This window comes from Camelina sativa, chromosome 4 (assembly GCF_030686135.1).
Source record: "Camelina sativa cultivar CO46 ecotype springtype chromosome 4, ASM3068613v1".
Classification (NCBI taxonomy): domain Eukaryota; kingdom Viridiplantae; phylum Streptophyta; class Magnoliopsida; order Brassicales; family Brassicaceae; genus Camelina; species Camelina sativa.
Genome location: NC_141883.1, coordinates 26,200,419 through 26,223,410, shown reverse-complemented (window position 1 = coordinate 26,223,410; position 22,992 = coordinate 26,200,419). Strand labels below are relative to the sequence as shown.

At 36.4% G+C, this 22,992-nt stretch overlaps 4 protein-coding genes across 7 annotated transcripts; 3 read left to right on the top strand and 1 right to left on the bottom strand.

Moving 5' to 3' along the window:
* The first annotated feature begins 1,363 nt into the window (after positions 1-1,363).
* Positions 1,364-2,293, top strand: LOC104784179 (glutathione S-transferase T3-like). The gene is made up of 2 exons (XM_087509538.1): positions 1,364-1,801; positions 1,847-2,293. The coding sequence occupies exons 1-2, from the start codon at positions 1,364-1,366 to the stop codon at positions 2,291-2,293; spliced, it is 885 nt and encodes a 294-aa protein (XP_087365664.1).
* Positions 2,294-4,761: 2,468 nt separating this feature from the next.
* On the top strand, positions 4,762-6,558 carry LOC104781868 (non-classical arabinogalactan protein 31-like). The gene is made up of 2 exons (XM_010506639.3): positions 4,762-5,111; positions 6,020-6,558. Exons 1-2 carry the CDS (start codon positions 4,895-4,897, stop codon positions 6,343-6,345), a joined length of 543 nt encoding a protein of 180 aa, XP_010504941.1. The 5' UTR covers positions 4,762-4,894; the 3' UTR covers positions 6,346-6,558.
* A 47-nt stretch (positions 6,559-6,605) lies between these two features.
* LOC104781866 (accelerated cell death 11) lies at positions 6,606-8,288 on the bottom strand. Its single transcript, XM_010506638.3, has 4 exons — positions 7,849-8,288; positions 7,466-7,638; positions 7,116-7,264; positions 6,606-6,897 (listed from the first exon to the last, which is right to left on the bottom strand). The coding sequence occupies exons 1-4, from the start codon at positions 8,038-8,040 to the stop codon at positions 6,791-6,793; spliced, it is 621 nt and encodes a 206-aa protein (XP_010504940.1). The 5' UTR covers positions 8,041-8,288; the 3' UTR covers positions 6,606-6,790.
* Positions 8,289-9,694: 1,406 nt separating this feature from the next.
* On the top strand, positions 9,695-22,521 carry LOC104781865 (187-kDa microtubule-associated protein AIR9). 4 transcript variants are annotated; one of them, XM_010506636.3, is made up of 38 exons: positions 9,695-10,003; positions 10,572-11,327; positions 11,439-11,510; positions 11,801-11,866; positions 11,955-12,026; positions 12,113-12,178; positions 12,306-12,368; positions 12,459-12,524; positions 12,811-12,910; positions 13,057-13,158; positions 13,469-13,701; positions 13,783-13,897; positions 13,985-14,105; positions 14,229-14,404; positions 14,790-14,925; positions 15,116-15,216; positions 15,324-15,371; positions 15,677-15,861; positions 15,940-16,057; positions 16,654-16,781; positions 16,985-17,156; positions 17,454-17,572; positions 17,795-17,963; positions 18,068-18,152; positions 18,230-18,303; positions 18,398-18,517; positions 18,674-18,869; positions 18,954-19,075; positions 19,330-19,534; positions 19,845-19,918; positions 20,065-20,203; positions 20,513-20,694; positions 20,782-20,937; positions 21,063-21,194; positions 21,422-21,480; positions 21,612-21,644; positions 21,733-21,864; positions 21,949-22,521. In XM_010506636.3, exons 2-38 carry the CDS (start codon positions 10,575-10,577, stop codon positions 22,123-22,125), a joined length of 5,067 nt encoding a protein of 1,688 aa, XP_010504938.2. In that variant the 5' UTR covers positions 9,695-10,003; positions 10,572-10,574; the 3' UTR covers positions 22,126-22,521. The 4 variants fall into 4 exon arrangements, with proteins under 4 accessions (XP_010504938.2, XP_010504939.2, XP_087366923.1 ...); XM_010506637.3 differs by having other exon boundaries at positions 9,717-10,045; XM_087510797.1 differs by lacking the exon at positions 9,695-10,003 and adding an exon at positions 10,146-10,376.
* The last annotated feature ends 471 nt before the right edge of the window (positions 22,522-22,992 follow it).

The following is a 22,992-nucleotide window of genomic DNA, read 5'->3' as shown; positions in this document are numbered from 1 at the left end:
GGAGATGGATGCGGTTTGAATTTGGAGTCGATTAAATCAGAAGAGAGATTGATTCAATTCGAATTAGAAAGGTAAGTTTCTTAGTACAATTGTTTGAATCGGAAATTGTTTTATGATTAGGGTTCTTTGATTTTGGATCGGAAATGAGGGTTATTTGAAGTTTGTTGGAAAATTAGGGGTTTTGTTGTGCATGTGTTCCAAATAGATCATTTTATTTGATATTGTTAGTGGCGAATACCAAATCTCGCTGAATGTCACATTCTCACATTAGGTTCTTCGTCTTAGCATTATTTGGAAGAATTAGTAACTCTGGAAGACAAATAGATAAAAGAATTTAGAGAAGTTATTAGAGTGTGTTGGTGCTTGGTGCATCTAATAAGTCTCTTGTTGTTCCTTATAATTTTGTTTCCGGTTAATCATTATTCATTGTCACTATCAATTTGATCTTTGGACTCTATTTTATTACCTCTTATTAGGAAGAAAGGCTGAGAAACATTAAGCGAAGAATAGAAATCCCATTTGATGGATGTCGAATGGAGCATCAAGTAAGTGTGTTCTCATGGACTCTCTCTCTCTGTTTGCTTGATTCTGTATATGTGAATTCCGTATATGCAATGTATATGGTGATGCCATCTATAGTTCACATCTACACATATTTGAGTTATGTCATGGCCCTAATTCATAAAAAATGAATTTATACATAGTGGGATTATTATCTCTTCTAACTCGCTATGATTCTAACAAGATTAAATGATTTCGTTCTGACAGGATGGAACAAGAGCCGAATGGGAATATCCTTTTGCGGTGGCTGGCATCAATTTCTCATTCATGTTGGCACAATCTGGTAAAAGAAAAGTTCAAGATGAATATGTTTAGGGTATTTTAGTTAAGTAGTCATACTTGTTTTCCATTCTAACTCTTTTCTTTTCTTTTTATTCATTCTTTAACAGCAAAAATAATTCAAGATGATTCGAGTGTGTTATTGAAGCTACCTCTTAGGCCATCAGTGAAGGTAATTTATTATCCTTCTCTTTTTTTTAATTTATTTGGTGTTAGATTAGGTATGAGTCCATTGAGTGATTGATGTCATTGCTTTTGTTTGGTGGTTGATGTCATTAATTTGTTTGATGTGGGTTACTTTGTGTTAAATGTGTTAGTAGTTGCTGGTTTGTGTTAGGTAAACACTTAATTGCTTTAACACAACCAATTCCTTTTATTTAACACAACCGATTCCTTTTCATAGTAAAAACACAAAACCCTTTAGCAAATCTCTTAACAAAACCCTTTAACAAAACCAGTTGCTTTTCTTTAACACAACCGATTCCTTTCCTTTTAACACACACACTTGTTCTTGATCACGGATATGGATTCAAATGACTCCATGAATCCATATCATCCCTCCTCTAGCTATATAAACCTGTTGCACAGTCAAATTGATAACCAAAACCTTGAATACACTCCTCTTGATAGTCCAATTTCTGAAATTTCATCTGAACCTCCATCCCCTCAAGAAAACCGCAAGTCAAGAAAAGCATGGTTACCAACAGATGATATCATGTTGGTAAGCGCTTGGCTCAATACTAGCAAGGATCCGGTCACTTCCAATGAGCAAATACGTGGAGCCTTTTGGGGGAGGATAACCGATTACTTTCACTCCTGTCCGGATGCTGTTGGTCGACCCAAGAGAGAGGCGAGTCACTGTAAGCAGAGGTGGGGGAGGATAAACGACTTGGTGTGCAAGTTTGTTGGCTGTTACGAGCCTGCGACTAGGGAGAAGTCTAGTGGACAGAATGAAGATGATGTGATTTTGTTAGCACATTAGATTTACTTTAATGATCATGGACAGAAGTTTACCCTTGAGCATGCATGGCTTCACTTAAGATACGATCAAAAATGGTGTGCCTCCATCAGTAAAGGTAATGGAGTGAAAAGGGGAAGAGTGAGTATTAATGGGTCTGAACAGGATGCACACCAACCGATTGATGTGGATGAATCATTGCCCCGTCCTCCTGGTGTTAAGGCTGCCAAGGGGAAGTCCAAAAAATCCTCTAACACCCAACCGATTGATGTGGAGGAAGATGGGAAAGCTTACTTGGAGTTTCAGTTGGAGCGTGTGTCGAGGATGTATGAGATGAAGCAGAAGGACTTCGAGTTGAAAGAGAGGGAGTTTGCTATGCAGAAGGAGCATATCAAGCATGTGATGCTTGATAATCTGATTGCTAAAAAGGATTCACTAACTGAATCAAAAAAAGCTCTTAAGGATAAGCTAATTGATGACATGATGTCATCTTGATGAATTGTCAAAAGATGTTTCCTTGTGGTTTTTGTTATAACTATGTTATTAATTAGTTTGTTTGTGTTTATGTATTTGTTATAACTATGTTTTAATCAGTTTGTTTATGTTTGTGTATTTGGAATGATTATAAATTGGGTCAGTTATGATACATGGGATGCATAAACAATCAGTTTGTTTATGTTTGTGTACTTGGATGTATTTGTTATTAATCAGTTTGTTTATGATACATGGGATGCTTTATTAATCGGTTATGTTTTTGTACTTTGGATGTATTATTAATCAGTTTGTTATGTTAATGCAGGTCAACAAGAGGAAGCCGTGTTTGTACAGGATGAACCAAAATTCACACCAGAACCCGTGACACCAAAAGAAGCTGTGTTTGTACAAGTAGACACCAATTTTTTTGGTGACACCCAAAGCAACTCCAGCCCCGTGACACCAATTTTTTTGTATTGTAGTACTCTACCACATGTTTGTCTACCATTTTAGACCACATATGTATCCAATGTTTGTGTACCACAAAATTGTATTCTTACTTTGACAACACAATTTCTTATATAATGGCAGAAGCAAGCACAAAAAATATTTACACCAAACACTACTCCTTCTCAATATTCACACCAAACACCAAAATTTAAAACACCTTTCCTTTCTTTACAAATTCTCTTCAAATGGCTTTTTCTTCCCAAAATGATGTTGATGATGTTGATGACATAATTGTTGAATGTTTTAATCAAACATGTGATCAAATCAGCAACCAAGTTTAGCAAAATCTTATGGCTCCACCAGTTCAACAACAACGACCACCTAAACCAAGAAAAAAGCGAGGTTACATTGAAAGAAATCGAGAAGTCGGTCATGAGCACTTGTGGAATGATTATTTCAGTGATAATGCAACATACACTCTCCAAATTTTCCGACGTCGTTTTAGAATGAACAAGCCATTATTCATTCATCTTGTTGACTGACTCGCAAATGAAGTACCATATTTTCAACAAAGAAGAGATGCTACCGGAATGTTGGGTCTGTCTACATTGCAAAAGTGTACAACAGCGATTCGTATGATGGCATATGGTTCTGCAGCTGATGCGTTTGACGAATACCTCCGACTTTCTGAATGCGTGGCGCTAGCATGCTTGGACAATTTTACAGATTCAATCGTAAATTTATTTGGAGATGAGTACTTGAGAAGACCCACACCAGCAGATCTTCAGAGACTATTCGACATTGGCGAGTATCGCGGATTTCCCGGCATGATAGGAAGCATCGACTGTATGCATTGGGAGTGGAAGAATTGTCCCACCGCATGGAAATGTCTGTACACCCGTGGATCTGGAAAGCCCACAATCGTTTTAGAGGCGGTGGCTTCGTATGATCTCTGGATCTGACATGCTTTCTTTGGATTACCAGGTACATTAAACGATATCAATGTTCTTGATCGATCTCCAGTCATTGATGATATTTTGCATGGTCGAGCTCCTAAAGTTAAATACAGTGTCAACGGACATGAGTGTAAATTGGCTTACTATCTGACGGATGGTATTTATCCAAAATGGTCTACTTTTATCCAATCTATTCCACTGCCACAAACTCCAAAAGCCTCTTTATTTGCAAGACAACAAGAAGCTGTGCGTAAAGATGTAGAGCGTGCTTTTGGAGTTTTGCAGGCTCGATTTGCCATAGTCAAAATCCCGACTCTTATTTAGGATAAGGTAAAAGTTGGGAAAATAATGAGAGCGTGTATCATATTGCACAATATGATAGTAAAGGACGAACGAGATGGGTACACTCTGTTTGATGAAACTGAATTCGCACAATTGGAGTCAAATAGAGCTTCAGAAGTTGACTACACGCTTCCAACAACCAGACCTTCATATGTCTCTACTATGCTCAAACTTCGAAAGGATGTTCGTGATCGAGAAAAAAATAAATGCTTGCAAGATGATTTGGTTGAAAATATTTTTAGGCAAAATTTGGAGCAAATCAGTATTAGAATTAGTTATTCTCTCCATTTATGAATTGCACTTCTATTGTAATATGTATTAATGTTTTTATTATGTTTTGTATGTTTGAAATATGTATTAATACATTTATACCACTTCTATTCTATTTAATTTTTTTTAAATTTAAAAAATTAATATTTTAAAAAATAAGAGATCCAAAATTAGAACATACCAATTATTGATAAAATTTTAACTAAGAAATTATGGATTCTTATATTCAAAATCAAACAAAATTAATTCATAAAAAAATTAAAACCCCACTAACAACCCCTCCCTAAGAGCTTACCGATATTGTTGCTGTTACAAAAAATTAAAGCCACGCGAATAAATGTCTTTTTGCATATACCATTGTATTAATATATATGAATAATATGTTACCTTTTTTTTGGTTAAAGACTGTATAATATATAAAAAAAAACTGTTAATAAAAAGAGCATAGGTCTGATTTCTTCGTAGTAATGTGAGAAACGGCTATCACTTTATCAGTATCACCAATAATAAGAATTAGGCCTTGGCCTTTTCATTAGTGCTTTAAATATGGCCTGTGATGAGAATTCTCATTTCTCTCTCTCTTCCATTCTAACAAATAACAAAAATGGGTTTAGTAATAAAAGCTCTCAAATATCTTCTACTCCTCTCTTTCTCCTTGACCTTCATCCACACTAATGAAGTCTCATCTGCTTCTCCTGTGAGTCCATCCTCGTTGCCGGCAAAGATGAGCCGGAGACTTGTTGCAGTTGAAGGCATGGTTTATTGCAAATCTTGCAAGTATTCCGGCGTCGATACTCTCTTGGATGCATCTCCTGTCCAAGGTCTTTACATTTTCCGATTTCTTTCAGTTATCTTGACCGATCTTGTCATTATTTTTTTGGTTATTGTTTGTTGCATGTTTACTTCCATGAAATTTAATCTTCATATGTCATGTAGCGAGTTAATTTTTTTTCTTCTTAAATAAATTTACGTAGCTAAAATAAATTGAGATATCTGCATGCATTACGGTCTCGCAGAAGATATCTTCTCTCTATCAATGGCTGCAAAATTGAGATTAATTACTTTTTTATTCACCCCAAAAAGATAGTCTAAACTTAGGCCAAAGTATCGTTTAGCTGGCGAAACATGTTAGATTGATTTCTGAATGAAAGAACGTTGGTAGATTAATTAGGTTGGGGTATTTGTATATGTGAATGGTTGCAGCGGTTGGGACGGACAAATCTGTCTGCAAACTGAACCGCTTTTTATTTACCAATCAACAAATGTAATCTGCAGTGATACGGTCCAAATAAAACATAACTAAAACCGTAATGGACCAACTACGGACCACTTTTACATATAAATAGAATTGGTGCACAGCGATCTTTAATCCACCTTAAAAATGGAGCAGTCCAGACCATAAATAGATTTGACCGCCGTGATCGTAGTTATCATTCAAACTAAAGTGTTGGCATGCATGTTCTATATTCAGGAAAAATGTATTTTGAGATTTACGCAAATGAATTCATGTTAGAAAACAAAAAACAAAAAAGTACTCTTCTGCATTTCACATTCTTCGAGTCTCTCACGCCACTTGGCGTTCATGCAAAAATTATCTTTTGTAATTTTTGTCTCCATTTTGTTACTATTATTTTCTAGTTATAATTTCTGTATACTGTTTTTTTAACGAGATACTAAATTTCCATATGATATTATTGTTTTGAAATCAATGAAACTGTTTCAATTATAGGAGCGACCGTAAAGCTTGCATGCAACAACACAAAGAGAGGTGTGACAATGGAGACAAAAACAGACAAAAACGGATACTTCTTCATGTTAGCTCCCAAAAAACTCACCACCTACGCTTTCCACACGTGCCGGGCTTGGCCGACGAATCCCGGACCCACGACTGAAACGATGACATGCACCGTCCCGTCACAGCTCAACAATGGAACCACCGGTGCTACGCTTAAACCTTCTAAAACAATCAACATCGGTGAACACGACTATGTTCTCTTCTCTGTCGGCCCCTTCGCGTTTGAGCCGGCCTGCACTCGTTTTTGGTACGTTCCTTAACTATGTGTGTGTGGACATTTTAAGTATTTCGTGTGTTTGATTTGTAATGATGGGTCACTAGTGATCTAAGTGTGCTGCCTTGTTTGTTTTTGGTACGTTCCTTAACTATGTGTGTTTGGACATTTTAAGTTTTTTAGTATGTTTGATAAATTTCATGAGTTTGTACTATTAAAACTTTGCGTGGGGTTGTAATGATTTAGTTCTGTTACAATATTGCTTACATAGTTAGATATTGATCTGCACGTTGACAATAATACATATGAACACATTGGAACTTGGAAGTGTCTTATTAATACAAGAGATAAATCGACAGATTAAGGACATAATCGATTTATTCATAGTGTATTTCGTCACTGTTGTTATGACATTACATGGATTGATGAGAACATACATGTTATTTTTTGTCTAAAGAGGGATAAGAATCATAAGTCTTTAAGCAGGCTCTTCACCAATCAATACCGAGTTGCTTGGAGAGGAATAGATTATCAAGATATGTGATTAATGGTGCCGATGAATTGACATAGCTCTGCATATGTATTTTAGCCGCCGCCTCTGTAAAGATTCACAAATAAATGAAAAAAAAAATCGTCAGCGAATCACACAGCCTTCAGAATACAACGAAGAAGAAACTCGATTTATGATATCTCAAACAGAGACGGTATGGGAAAGTTCAAAAATATAACTAAACCTGACTACTTAAACTACTAGTTAATCTGACACATAAAGTACAAAGAGTGGGAACGAGAGTATAAACTAGTTGTTGAACTCACCATCTTCTTTGAGCATATTAAGTAGGTGAGCCCTTGTGGGAAGAGCGTACATCCCTAGAGAAACAGCTTTCCGTATAGCCCATCCATGGTGGGGAGCAAACACTTGAGCATAAGACTTAGATGCTGGATCCTTTAAGGAGTTATCGCCTCTGCAAATGATATTAATGTACATGTATGAAATCTTCTGATCTTGAACCAAAAAAAATACAACAAGACTCCATTTTTCTTGTACGTCAATGTCCTTATTCAAATCACCAGCCTACAAGCTGGCTCGGGGGATCAACTTATTCACAAAACTGACAAAAGAGAGAGAGAGAGAGAGAGTCCAGAACAACAGAATAGAGACTTACTCGGAAGCGATGATCTGTTCAAAGAGAACCCTGACCATGTCAAGACCACGCTTAACCCGCAAAAGGTTTCTAGTATGACTACCAGCTTTCCTGACACAGTTTGCCTCAATATCTTTGTCCATCATTACCACTAACGTTGATATGGAACTCGACGCCCTCACTAGATCATCCACCTATATAATTCACCGAACCCCAAAATTAACAAATTCTTAGCAAATCCAGAAGATAAAATTCCAAATACTTCAAAAAATGAAAATTCGCTAATCAATTCCAAAATCTCTCAGTACATGCTGAAGGGGAACATAACTACAAACCTATCTACACAAATCATTACGATTCTCTACTACTAACTAAGTCTCCAACTTAATCGGAGAAGCCAATACCTTGGCAACATAGTCCATCTCCGCAAACTTGAAAGCTATCCCAAGGCAACCGAAAAGAGGCGAGACAAGAGAGCAGGCGTGAGAGAACTGCGCCACGGGAACTTCCGGACTCTGCGAATTCACGGCGACCGCTAGTTCCTTGAAAGCTGTCGAGATTTTTCTCAGCGGCCTATCTGCGTTTGAATCCGCCATTGAAGATCTCTCCTCCTCCTCCTTCTCTCTCTATCTCTCTCTCTCTTCTTCTGATCGTGATTACGATTTTTTGCTGGTGTGATCTTTCTCGATTGAGGTTTGTGATTTGCCGCGGAATCTACTTTTTTTTTGGCTGCAAAGGAGGAGAGAGAGAGAGAGAGAGAGATTCGCTGATCAGTTTTGTTGGAGACGTTTGGCGTTCGGATCATAGATATCCTTCTTCTGGATAAATATCTATCCGACACATCAAAATGAATAAAACGCTGCGTTTACGTAAATGTGGGAAATGAGCCAAGTGTTTTTTTTTCTTTTTCTTTGGTCAACAAAATGTTTATGTGAATGTCACAACTTAATTTGAGCAAACTATTAAATTAATTTATAATATGTACAGGAAAATTTGAAAATATTTTATAGTATATAACAAATTTTTTTTTCCTAAAAGTATAAATAAAAAATAGTACTAATTTATGTTATAAAAACTATAAAGATAAGGATATAGTTGGGTTGTGTATAATAATGATGAGTTATGGATACTGTTTAAGAATCAAGATATATGAAGCGTTCGTTGGGAAAGATTTGTAGGGATACATGGCTGCTGTAGATTAAGATCATCATCATCATCAACAAATATGTGGTTTTTCAAACTTTTATTTATGTTTCACTATGTCTTATATTCCTTCTGTCTAGTTTTGAAACTTTTACTTAAGAAAACAATGATTATTAAGTTTAAATATATTGTTTTTTTTAACTAAAAATATATTATTTAATTTTAAACTAATAACAATTCAAAATTTTAAATATTTTCAATGATTAACATTTATAAAACATCAATCTTTGTTTAACAAAAAAATATCCTAAAACATCAATTTTTGTGAGACAGATAAAGTAGTATTTTTTCCAAAAAAAAATGTGAGAATCAAAATTATATAGATAGAGAGGGATTAATTATATTAAATGCTTTGATAACTCTCTATTAATAATTGGGGTAGACGGAATGGCGGATGCAATTATTTTGATTATCACTTATAAAAAGATAGTGACATTAATTGAGTCTTAGGTGGAGCTTATTTTTAAATTAATTGAAGAAATACTATTTAGGAGTAATAATTGATTATTAAGGATAAGACTGTATAACACAATTTGAGGCAAAGCATTTAAGCATGGAGTCGATAAAAACAATTAAAATTTTCATCAGTTTCCGATAAAATGTCCACTTGCCATTTACTCCGCTTTTACGGTTTCCGCCAATTTTTATTTTCCCTAATTTCAAACTTTTCTCTAAAATTTTAAAATTATTCCTCTCTTTTTCCTTCTAGATTAAAAAAAAAAGAAAAGAAAAATGATACTTTTTCATTATAGCCCCTGTACTATTGTAGTTATCCACTTTGATAAGTCTGTTTCACCGAATAAATTAGAAAAGATTCTAGTCAAATCAGAGTGGAACATAAATCCAAATGAATTGTTCAACATTTATTACTAATCAGTCCATCGGAAAAAAATACACTAGTATACCGTATACGTCCGGTTTAGTACAAATCATTTTGATTTGAAATTGAAATGTAGGGTACTCGGATGAAACTTTATTAAATAAGAGGGGTAAAAACATGAAAAAGATATAATATAGGGGTGTATATTTGGGAGTTTTGTTAAAAACATACAGACACTACCTTTTTTCCGCTAACACACACACACACACACACTGTTCTTTAACTTTCTTTTCTCCAACCTCTCTCGGCCTCTCCAGCTATTTCCTTCTCTTTCTATTTGATTCCCCCCCCCCCCCCCCCCCACTCTCTCTCAGAAAAAAAAAAAAAAAAGCTAACAACAAATGAAATAATCTCTAGTTTCGATTCTCTGCTTCAACTGGATCTACATTTTATCTGTTCCCGCCGTGTTTGCTCTGTTTTAAAAACGTTCCCGACGGCCGGAATCGTCGCCGGGATTCTCGCCTGAGTTATAATAGGTTTCTGATTTTACTGCTTACTTTGACTTCTTTTTTAGTTCTGTAAGTTTTTTTTTGTTCTCCCTCTTATTCGAATTTTGTTTTTTTTTTATTTTTTCGTAAGTTTCAATTTAGAAAATGTTGCTTTTTATGGGATTGGTTTGTTCACGAAAAATGACTAAAAAATTTGTAGAAGGGTAACCGACAGTGTTGTTGTAGCTGAAAGAAGCCAGAAACTCTCTAACGTTTTTGCCTTTGTTCTTGAATGGAGACAATCTACTAAAGAGTCCTCTGTACTTAAATTTTATTTTATTGAGAGAGAGGACCCAATAAAGTAGATAGTAATTGTATTCATCCATCCGCGTGCGTTTGATTCCACAACAACAATGTCAATGTGCGTGGGCCATTTGGTCATTTGATTGTCTCTTTTATCAATTAAGTTTGAGAGATTTTGGTGTTGTGGAATAAAGTTTCTTAATGATTGATTGATCATGCAGCAGTCTCTTCTTCATTTTTCCAGGTTTTTTTTTTCTTTCTTTTTTGTTTCTGCTAATTTAAGTTTGGATTGATTTCACAAACACTCTCTCAGTCAATGGAGGAAGTAGCAGCTAAGGCTGAGGAAGGAACTGTTGAAACCACTCTAGAGGACCATGCAACAACTACTGTTAATGGAAGCAAAAGTCCGGAGATTGTTTCTGCAGTGTCAAGTCGGCCTGCTGCTGCTGCTACTAAAAAGAAACCAGTCATCATTAGTTCGAATTTGATCAAGCCAACTGCGTCTTCTTCTTTAAGGGTTTCGGGTTCTACGCCTGTCACAATCAGGAGAAATAGCACTGGAGGAGTAACTGTTGGTGCATCTAAGGTTTTGCCTAAACAATTGAGTACTACTACTACTGCCTCACGTGCTGATCTTGTAAGGCGGTCACTTCCAGATTTGAGGAGGAGCTCTGCGTCTACCCTTTCTGCCAAGACTGTATCTAGTCGGAGTTCAACAAAGTCAACTGGGTTTAGTTTAAGTAAGCCAGAGTCTTCTTCTAGACCAGCCATGAGTGTCTCTGTGTCTTCAAAAAGAGCTCCATCTTCATCACTTGACAGTAGTGGCAGCAGGACCAGTAGTGGAAGAGCACATTCTACTCTTACAAGTGGGAGGACAGTTTCTAGAGTTTCTTCTCCCTCAGCTGGAACATCGCCTTCTGTTTCTAGCGGTATAAGAACAAAGACATTGTCAACTCCTCTAGACCGGAGTTCCAACTTCTCTGGACGTAAGAAAACAGCTACTCCTGATAGCCGCGATTCACGGCTCATTATTCTTCCAAAGGTGGAGGTTAAAGCTGGCGATGATATGGTAAGAATTCACTTTCCTCTTTGTACTTACTAGATTTTCATACAAACAGCTTCTTTAATCCTTCCTTTCTTTGTGTGGCTATTGATTAATGAATGTCTGTAATTGCTTAAGAGATTGGATCTCAGAGGTCACAGGATTCGCAGTTTAACCTCTGGTGGACTACACTTGTCGCCAAACTTAGAGGTAAACATATATTTCCATGTTAACCTCACAATATTTTAGTGCAAACGCTTTGCTACAGTTATGTTCATGTAGATATGCCAATCTTGGATTTGAATACAAGTAGGGAGCTGTAGTTATTTATATTCCACATGGCAGACCTTTGAATTTTCTTAGTGAGTTCCTGATATTAGTTTTGAGGACACTTAGTTTTGAATTTTCTTAGTGAGTTCCTGATATTTGTTTTGATATGTGAAGTTTGTACATCATTCAATCAACTTATTTTATTTTACTTGACTTATGCTTCTTACCAGTTTGTCTATCTTAGAGACAATCTTCTATCTGCCCTGGAAGGTATCGAGATATTTAATCGAGTCAAGGTCAGTAAATTCGTTTCCTCAGGGTTCTCGGTTTTCAACAAATATATGCTCACAACAGCTGTGATCTGGTTTCTTTTGTTAATCTCAGGTTCTCGATTTGAGTTTTAATGATTTCAAAGGGCCTGGATTTGAACCACTCGAGAATTGCAAAATGCTGCAGGTTTCTTTTTCTCCCATTCTGTCCTTTTTTTCTTCCCTTCACGAGTGATATCTGATGAGCATTTTATATCTTATATTACTTGGCAGCAACTTTATCTTGCTGGAAATCAGATAACTTCACTTGCTAGTCTGCCTCAACTTCCAAACTTAGAGGTGAGCATCATAGCCTTTTGTTCCAGTTATGTGCCAAATAATTGCTATCAAGTTTTACTTCTTATATCTCTTCTTGTAGATTACCCCTGATTTTTTCCGACTATTACCTTTCTTGTTCCCATGCTAGTTTCTCTCGGTTGCTCAAAATAAATTAAAATCACTTGCAATGGCAAGCCAGCCCCGGCTTCAGGTACATTTTCTGTTTCAGAATTGAGGTTGTATACAGTACATTGTTACGAGTCATAGTTTTTAGACATCTCATAAAGATATTTTTTCTCAGGTACTAGCAGCAAGTAAGAACAAGATAACAACTCTGAAGGACTTTCCGTATCTACCAGTTCTTGAGGTTTCAATCTTTCTGTTCCCAAGTATAGATTTTTTTTTCTCCCAGTTCTTAATTTGGCTGATTAGTTGGTCGCATGCACTGCTTTTAGTAGCACATTAATGGGACACAAGATTACCTAGTATCAAAGATTGAAAAACCATCATTTTCTCCTCTGAACCAACGCTTCAATTTGTGTGTACTTGATAATGGCATTGACCCTTTTTATAACAGAAATGGTGTTCGATTTATTCAAATCAAATATACGAAAACTTAGTTTGTAATTTTATTTGATGTTTTCCCTTAACAGCATCTGCGAGTTGAGGAAAATCCATTGCTGAAGATTTCTCATTTGGAAGCGGCATCCATACTACTCGTAGGTCCTACCTTGAAGAAATTCAATGACCGAGGTACTCTTCTGTAGACCTCGTAGAACTAAGTGCTGTAGTTTGCTTTTGGCTGATCGGTTCATGAGAAAGATGATTAGCATATCTAAATGTTCACTCATTTATATCTAAGTCAATGTGGTCCATGATAAGCTTAAATTTTTCTGTAGATCTCTCTCGTGAGGAAGTGGCAATTGCAAAGCGTTATCCTCCACAAACAGCCCTCTGCCTCAGAGAAGGTTGGGAGTTCTGCAAGTCTGATCTGGCAGAAGGTATAGAATCACTTCTCACATCTCAGAATTGTATAGTCTTTCATTGTGGCTTGATGGTCCTCTACCTTGATTTTTGTTCGTTACCAATGGTCACACTTGGATGGTTGATGGTTTAATTCAATTAGCATTCTCAATTCTTCCATACTAATGTTCTCGAGGTTTTTTAAAATAAGGTGTTTGTTTCTGTTTGCGTAATTGCTAGTTGAGATTTTATGTGAATACATATATGCCACCGACTCAACTCCCAAGTTCCATATTTGTACCTAATAACTTTTTAAATATTTATATTTCTACAACTTCTTGTCAACAGAATCGACATTCCGCTTCTTAGTTGAGAGGTGGAAGGACACATTACCTTCTGGTTATCTTGTTAAAGAAGCATATGTTGACCGGCCTTCTGAAGAAGCTCCCTGTCAATGTCACTTTGGTCTTGTTCAGGAAAGTCCTACTGCTACAGATCACGAATTAGCCCTGAAATTTCAATGGTTTGCGGCGGACAGATCTCTTTCTAATTTTGTTCCTATTCTTGATGCAACCAAGGAGGTAAAATTTACCTTGTCATACTTTCATTTGTATGTGTGTTAAAAGTATCTGTTTTCTTATCCTTTTTCTAATTTGCAATAGGTCTATTGGCCAAAACGTGGAGACATTGGTAAAATTCTAAAGACAGAATGTACTCCTGTTATGGGAGAGACTGAATATCCATCCATATTTGCCATATCTTCACCAGTACAGCGAGGTATGCTTTTTCAGTTATACAATAGGCCATATGGACGTTTTCCATCAACTGGTGTCCTCTAGAATTTAACGTTGAAGTGCTGTGCAGGAAAGGGAATACCAAAAGTTGTGAACCTTGAACTACACGGGGAACTAGTGGAGGGAAATATTATCAAGGGTCAAGCAGTGGTTGCATGGTGTGGTGGGACACCTGGAAAGTGTATTACCAGGTGGATCATGTTTACTGCTTTCTTTTTTGGTTATATCCAGCTTCTAATTTTGTGTATTCCAATTTTTTGAAAAACTTATGATTAGTAACCAAAGAGGTGTGATTTCTTTTATTTTTTAACCAGTTGGCTGAGGAGAAAGTGGAACGGGAGCCCTGTGGTGATCGATGGAGCTGAAGATGTGGAATATAGGTTATCTTTAGATGATGTGGGATCAAGTATGGTTTTCATGTACACACCAGTGACAGAAGGAGGCGCAAGAGGAGAGCCTCAGTACAAGTACACAGAGTTTGTAAAAGCAGGTGGAAGAAAAAGCTTCTACATAGATAGTGTCTTTTCCTTTGTCACAACCTTCGCATAACATGTGTTACTTTGCTTTCATTTCTTTCATTGTTGACTAACGGTTACAGGTCTCTAGGGTTGCTTGTTTTACATCATTGTTGAATTATTCACCGTAGTCAGTAGCTATTTCTGCATGCAATTATCTTATTTATCTATGGATTAGGGTATATTCCAGCCTACTGTTTTCTGATTGATTCACTTGCATGCTAAAACTGATGCTAAAACTGATGTAGTAAAGTGGTTGTTATTTGTATGTTTCATTAATTGTCATCTTTTAAATGACTAATGCCACAGTCTGTTAAATTTCCTGGATCTGAGGGTACTAACTATAAATCTTGGTGGCAGCTCCTCCATCTGTAAGTAATGTTCGAGTTACTGGAGATGCTGTTGAAGGTTGCATTCTAAAGGGGATTGGAGATTATTTTGGTGGCAAGGAAGGTCCTAGCAAGTTCGAATGGTTGCGAAAGAACAAGGAAACGGGGTAACTATGCATGTAGATATTTATTTTTTTGCCCATCAGTTTCAAACATGAGTGTCTGAATGTGTTTGTCACTACAGTATCTCTACTTTCTATATCATGGTTCTTGATAATTTTTTGCTTAAAGCATTCTACAAGTTCCTATGCCAGTTTCAAAACTGTACCACTCTTGCTAAGGTAGGTTTTATTACAGAGAACTGTTGTTGATATCGGCTGGAACATCTGAGTATACATTGACACAGGAAGATGTTGGCACACATGTCACTTTTGTGTACATACCTGCAAATTTTGAGGGTTGGTTTCTTTCCGTTTCTTTTCCCTCAGAGTCTTACTTAGACAAAAGCCTCAAATTATAGAGAGTTACGTCGTAGAGATTTCTGACGTTTTTTAGAATATTTCAGGGCTAGAGGGGGAACCTGTGTCAACTTTATCCACTGTTGTCAAGCCAGGTAGATATCTTCTTTTATGGGTGAAGATGTTTCCCAAGGATACTGATTCATCTCGCTTGGATTCTTCTTGCTTTAACAATTGACTGTTGTGAACTAGCGTCTATTAGTTCTCGTTATTGGGCATGAAATGTGTTATATATCTTGGTGATATTATTGGGCATGAAATGTGTTATATATCTTGGTGATACCGCTGAGCATTTGTTATTATAATTCATTCATTAGAACTACCTGTTCGGATTGTCTGGACTGTTTCTCTTCCTTATTCGCTCATTTACGATTTTTGTTTATTTTTACTGAAACTACAGCACCCCCAAAAGTAGCAGATGCTAAGATAGTTGGTGACTTGAGGGAGAATAGTAAGGTCACTGTAACAGGTACTGTTACTGGAGGAACTGAAGGTTCAAGCAAAGTGCAATGGTTCAAATCAAGTTGTTCTATCCTGGAAGGAGGCAATTCTCTTGAAGAATTGAGCACATCAAAAGTGGCAAAGGTAGGCTAATGCATAATACTCATCAGACAAGTTTTTTAAGATATTTTTTAATGTTGCATCTCAACATTTTTTCCTCAGTCATTTCGTATACCCTTGGGGGCAGTGGGCTATTACATAGTTGCGAAGTATACTCCAATGACATCTGATGGTGAATGCGGTGAACCAGTATATGTACTATCTGAAAGAGCAGTTGAGAGTAAGTTAAATTAGATAAATATATTTACTCTTGCATCTACATTCTTTGATGTGGCATATCTTATAAACCCGAAAAACTTCTACTACTTGTGGTCATACGATGTATCCATTTTCTTCCTGGCATACTACAAAAATATTCTGAATGCTCTCCTTGTTTTGTGTATTTTGTGTTGTGGTTCTGTAATCTTTTTTTGTTCCATACACATATTTCTTTTAGATTTCATTACTGTGCAGTAAGTTGATAAGCATGAGAAGAGGTTGTAGGATCAATGCAACTCAAATGAGCTATTCAAGAGGATAACTGTACAATAGATATCTCCCAGAAAGTTTGTCTCAATTTGCGGTGTGGAATATTTTTATTGGTTACTATTATTGAGTTTGAGTTTATTAGTACTCTTGCCGCATTCATTTCATACATTTACCCCAGTTGCTGGATGATTTTCTCTCGACATTTAATCCTACCTATCTAGTTCCAAATATTGACCTGCTATGGATTTGTCTTTAGGCGATCAAATTTATTGCCTTTGATTTGGAATGACCATGTTTTTGTACCTTTACTGATCCAGTGCTAATTATTTTGATTTTAACAACCGGCAGCCCTTCCCCCTAGCTTAAATTTCTTGTCAATTACGGGAGACAATATCGAGGGTGGAATATTGACAGCATCATATGGATACATAGGAGGGCATGAAGGTAAAAGCAAATACGAATGGCATTATCATAAGGTATGTCCTTCTTGCTCTTCTATGCTAATATTTCCCTCTGAGATTTAGTCTAGACTTCAGGCATGGTATCGTGTTTTTTTTTAGTGAAAGGTATAATTCAGAAAAGAAAAGAAAAGACTATATTTGAAGTAAATAATTAGTTGTGAAAAAATTTCTGAGTGTGGGCTTTGGTTGCATCTGATTGCTCACTCCTTTGAGCGCAGGCTGAAAATGATCTCCCTGGTACATTGATACCTGAAGCCTCTGGGCTTCTTCAGTATACGACTACCAAAGAAGCTATTGGTAAATTCATTTCATTTCAATGTATTCCTGTAAGGGATGACGGTATTGTGGGTGAGGCAAGAACTTGCATGTGCCAAGAACTTGTTCGACCAGGTAATGCATTGTCTTGTTATTTCCATGTTATAAGATGATCATGGAAAAACTAGTTTAGTAAACTTTTCGAATGCGAATAGAGTATGATCTAGATGCATAAATCCTATAAATAACTAAAGACTGAGAATCACAGATGGTTTAAAGTAGATGCATAAATCATATAATAAAAACATGCAACCAACATGAACATGAATTCTTTTGTATCCTTTATCTTCCTACTAATATTTTTACTGTTTATTGCACAGCAACTTTTGCCATAAAATTTTGCTTATTCTATGTGGTTTTGCTGATTTTTAGGAAATCCAAGAGCGGTATCTCTTCATGTTGTTGGAACTACTGTTGAAGGAACAACGCTATCTGCAGAAAGAGAATATTGGGGTGGTGAAGAAGGAGCATCAGTTTTCCGGTGGTTCCGGGTACTAAACTTCAAATTAACCAATTTTTTTTAAATTATGATATGGAGAAAACTGGTCTTATTTTTGGTTAGGTTTCTATATGCATCTCATAGATCTATGTACTTGGTATTCTTTTAATATTTGAGAACACAAAAGCAACACTTTTGTTTCTTTTATTGTTGATAAATCTGCATGAAATTGGAATGCCTTCAGTTGTTTTGAAAGATATGAATTTTCTTGCAGACTAATTCAGATGGTACTCCATGCGAAATAAGGAGTGCTACTACTTCTTCTTATCTGCTGTCAGTAGATGATATTGGTTTCTTCATTTCGGTTTCTTATGAACCCGTGAGAAATGACTGGGCTCGTGGACCCACTGTTATTTCTGAACTAGCTGGACCAATTGTTGCTGGTATAATTCGCTCTTCCCTTTTTTTCAAAATCTAAAGAGGTACTAATTTCCATGAACGAGCAGTGTTAGTAAGATGATTTATCTTTTAATTCATTTCTCTGCAGGCCCTCCAAATTGTCAGTCACTAGAGTTTCTTGGATCAATGATTGAAGGGCAACGCTTGAGCTTTGTTGCTTCATACACTGGAGGGTACACTTTAAGTTGCTTGAGACTTATTTGATTGGTAGATGGGAAACTCTGCAACTAAATTAACCTTTGCAACGCAGGATAAAGGGAAACTGCTACCTTCAATGGGTTAGGGTGAAAAGTAATGGTGTTAAGGAAATATTGGGTAGTGATGGTAAGTTTTTATCCATTTTATACCTTTCGGTTCAGATTCCTTGCTGTCCGCTTAAAAAATCTGCTTCAGATTAATCAATATGATCCCTGAACAGAGTTTTTGGATTTGTCACTGGATGATGTCGGGGAAAGCATTGAACTTATTTACACTCCTGTTCGTGAAGATGGAATAGAAGGGAGTCCAAGGAGTATCAAGTCTGATGGCATTGCTCCAGGTGAGCTGTCTTTCCAGAGTTGAAAGAATGTCAATCCCGTACTTACTTTTTGCAGAATGTCCATTTAAGCTATAGAGTATACCCTGTGTCTTGAGTTTGTACACTAGTTTCCAAATCTACTTATCTTGGCTCCTTCAATTTATCCTTTGGAAACAGCAAATCCTATGGGATTGGAGCTTTTAGTTCCTGACTGCTGTGAGAAACAAGAGGTTGTGCCTCGTAAAACTTACTTTGGGGGTCATGAAGGTGTTGGCGAGTACATCTGGTATAGAACTAAGGTCAAGTTGCATGGATCTGCACTCACGGAAATATCCTATGCTGGTGAAGAGGTTGTTGCTTGTTGTAGAACACTGTAAGAGCCATAAATTTCCCAACAGTATTCAAATTTCTTTCATAGTTTGTGTTTTTTGATAAGTATGAATGATCTCTCGTGCAGAAAATATACTCCATCACTTGAAGATGTCGGGGCTTATCTAGTCTTGTACTGGATTCCTACTCGCGTAGATGGGAGAAGTGGGAAGCCAGTTGTTTCTATAACAAACTCTCCTGTTGCCCCAGGTGCAGATACTATCACTTTCTATTATCATTGCTATTTTTTCCCTAATCAGATTAGAATATTTTAGTTGCCAATACCTGAATAATATTGTCAACATCATCTAGTTTGTTTTGCAATTATTACTTTCATGATATAATCTTTTAATTTAAGCTTTTCCTTAAGTATCAACTTTCATTTTTGCCAATCTTTTTAAGGCCATAGAGCTGATCCGTAAAAAATACATGTTTCTGACGGAACAAAGTGAATGGTGTTGCAGCTGATCCAGAGGTATCTAATGTTCGTGTGAAGAAACTATTTTCGGATGCTTATTCTGGAGAAGGAGAGTACTTTGGTGGCCATGAAGGTGCAAGTCTATTCAGTTGGTACAGAGATAATAATGGAACCGTTGATCTTATCGATGGCGCTAACTCCAAAACGTATGAGGTGACTGAGTCAGATTACAATTGCCGGATATTGTTCGGGTATGTTTCCACAGCCATTTTTCCTTGCAGCTTTGACAAGCATCCATTGCTTTGTTTATTCCTTCAGATGGCTGTACTGGTTTACACTTTTGAATGATTTAGTTTCGTCTTCCATTCGTGAAAGAAACTGCGTTAACGTGTCTGAACCCTTTAATTTTCCAAAATAACTGGCAGTGGTAATAATGGAACCAATTCATAGATTTTAGTTTCCCTTGCTTTTGGAGTACAGATAGTGATCCCTAGCTCCATGATCGTTTTTGTCTTTCGTATGCGAACTTGAATCTCAGAACTTTTTCAACTTATTTTGCAGGTACACACCAGTTCGTTCAGATTCTGCTGTGGGAGAGCTAAAGATGTCTGAGCCAACTGAAATTATCCTCCCAGGTTTTCATTCTTGATCGATAGCAAAAGCTTAATGTCATTGATTTTTGTTGTTGTGTTATGTTTTCCTTTTTTGTTTCCAATTTTTTTATTTTTTATTTTTGGGTTCTCTTTGCAACACAATGTTAACACTCTTGATCACAATACAGAGGTTCCAAAAGTAGAAATGCTTGCTTTCACTGGAAAGGCTGTACAGGGTGACGTCCTCACAGCCGTCCAAGTGATCCCAAAGACTGAAATTCAACAACTTGTTTGGAGCAAGTACAAAAAAGATATTCGATACGAATGGTATATGGCTTCTCACCTGACCTTTAATCCCTGGCCAAATATTTGCATGAGACATTTTGAGATTTACTGGTACTATTGATATTTTTAGATTCAGGGTGCCATAAAATGAACATGTTTCAGATTTTGGCGTGATGCCTCTAATCCAATTATATAGAAAACGTTGTATCTGATATCTTTGGCCAATTTGCTTTTTTGTTTTGGCAACTTGCTTTTCAATTATAATTAGCTTTAAAAACAAAAACATGACGCCAGAAAAACCTTCTCAGAAACTGTTTTATAATTTAGTCTCACATAACAAGGGTTGTGCAGGTTTCGCTCACTGGAATCAGGGGATAAGATATCGTATGAGGCTCTCTCTTCAGATATTTCGTGTTCATACAAGGTGCAGTTTGAGGATATTGGCAGATGTCTCAAATGTGAATGTGTAGTACATGATGTGTTTGGTAGGTCTAGTGAACTAGCATATGCCGAGACTGATCCAATAGCACCAGGTTTGTATGCATTCCAGTTACCATTGTATCTTGTTTACGAATATCTTTGACGAAATTAAGATGTGACCGACGTACTGTCTACTTCAGGTTTTCCTAGGATAGAGAAGCTAGAGATTGAAGGACAAGGATTCCATACTAACTTATATGCTGTTCGAGGCAATTATTTTGGTGGTAAAGAGGGAAAGAGTAAAATCCAATGGCTTAGATCAATGGTTGGAAGCCCTGATCTCATCTCAATTCCAGGTAGACAAAACTGGATCACATTGTTATTTCCTTCATGAATTCATGGATCTCATGTATCCAAATACCTGGAAATTAGTTTAAACCATTTTCATGTAGGGTTTGATTCATTTCGTTTAATTTTGTAGGTGAGACAGGAAGGATGTACGAAGCTAATGTAGATGATGTCGGATACAGACTGGTCGTTGTATATACACCCATACGTGAGGATGGTGTCGAAGGCCACCCAGTTTCTGCATCTACGGAGCCTATTGCTGTTGGTAAGTTTTTCCATAATTATAATCATCATTGTTATGAATATTCTTGTTGTTGTTTGTTGTTATGTGAATGTACTAACTATCGTCACCATGTCTTCAAATATGACCTCAATTTTGCATACAGTATAACTCTTGACCAGCTTCCTTTAAGAGGGATCGCTGTTGCATCTTCCACAACTACTTTTTCTGTTTTTGTTCCAACTGTATTAACGGTAATGATGAATTTGCAGAACCTGATCTTTATAAGGAAGTGAAGCAGAAATTAGAAACTGGGGTAGTGAAGTTTGAGGTAAGATTACTATGTTTTTTTTTTTTTTTTGGCTTCACTTTCCTTGATGTTCTTTATTTTTTTTTAGCAAAATATGATAAAAGTTATGTTCCTAATTAATTTGTTTCCCTCTTTTGATCTTTTGGAATCAGGTGTTGTGCGACAAGGACCCTTATCCAAAAAAGGTATGTAGTTCATAATTTAGAGTGTTACAGTTGATTCTTTGTTCATCAAATTGGGAATTCTAAAAGGGTGAAACTGCTAATGATACAGATTGTGGGAGAGGGAAATCTCGAGAGACGAATGCTAGAAATGAACAGGAAGAGAATAAAGGTTGTGAAACCAGGTTCAAAGACGTCTTTTGCAACTACTGAAGCTCGTGGAAGCTATGTTCCTCCTTTCCATGTAAGTGTTTCTGATTGTAACCACATTCACTGTTAAGTTTTCAAAAAAATGTCTTCAAAAATATATCATTTTGCATCAAACCAGGTAGAGACATTTCGTAATGACCAGAGAAGGCTAAGGATTGTTGTGGATAGTGATAATGAAGTAGACATGGTCGTACATTCGCGCCATCTCCGTGATGTTATAGTGCTTGTCATTCGCGGCTTTGCTCAGCGATTCAACAGCACTTCACTCAATTCTCTACTCAAGATCGATACTTGAAGTAAAATATAAAAGAGTGATTGCGTCTATTGTAAGTTTCTTTCTGTGTGCCATTCGAAATCTCATACCGTTTGCTGACAGAATTATCTCTCTTTGTTTTGGTGCTTTCATATGTTGTGGTATTTGCCGTACTGGTAAAGAGAGTGTTTGCCTTTGAAAGCCAAAGCTGCATTGTGTACCAAATGGGTTTTAAAATCAACAATCAGGTTTTTGAAGTACTATTACAAACCCAACTTCACCTGAATTGCATATACTCATTTTCAAGTTTAGTTTATTTTTGTTTTGCATGTTTGGTTTGTTCTAGTTAAAGACTAAATATTGACTGTAAATACATACATCATTTGTCTTCATAGACGTGTACCATTGTTTAGTCAATTACAAATTACGTTTATTGAATTGATATCTCATATCACAGAGAGGCACACAGACAATGGGTTGGACTCAAACTGAATCTTTATGAATTTACTTTTGATAACTCTTAACGCTTTTTACATTTGTATGAAGTGGATATATATACATCTCTCGTGTAATCTTGTCACCTTTGTCCCCTTTTCCTTTCTTTTTCTCAAACTTTTCCTTGTAAAATAATTTACAACTCCAAACCTTTTAGGATAACAAAAGCTCTCTCATTCATTAATTCATTCGTCTTTCTTTTTCTCTCTTTTCTATGTGAACAGGCTTTAAAAAAAAAAAAAAATACTACTTGGTTAAGATTAGAAAACAAGAAGTACAATATCTTAAAGGCATGTTAGGCTCAAAAGAGTTTCTTCTTGTGTAAGTTAGTTCGCTGTAATCGTGTTAAGAGTTAAGACAATACTAACTTAATCTTTGCCTTTGATCATGTTTGGTCGCTTTAAAGGATATTCT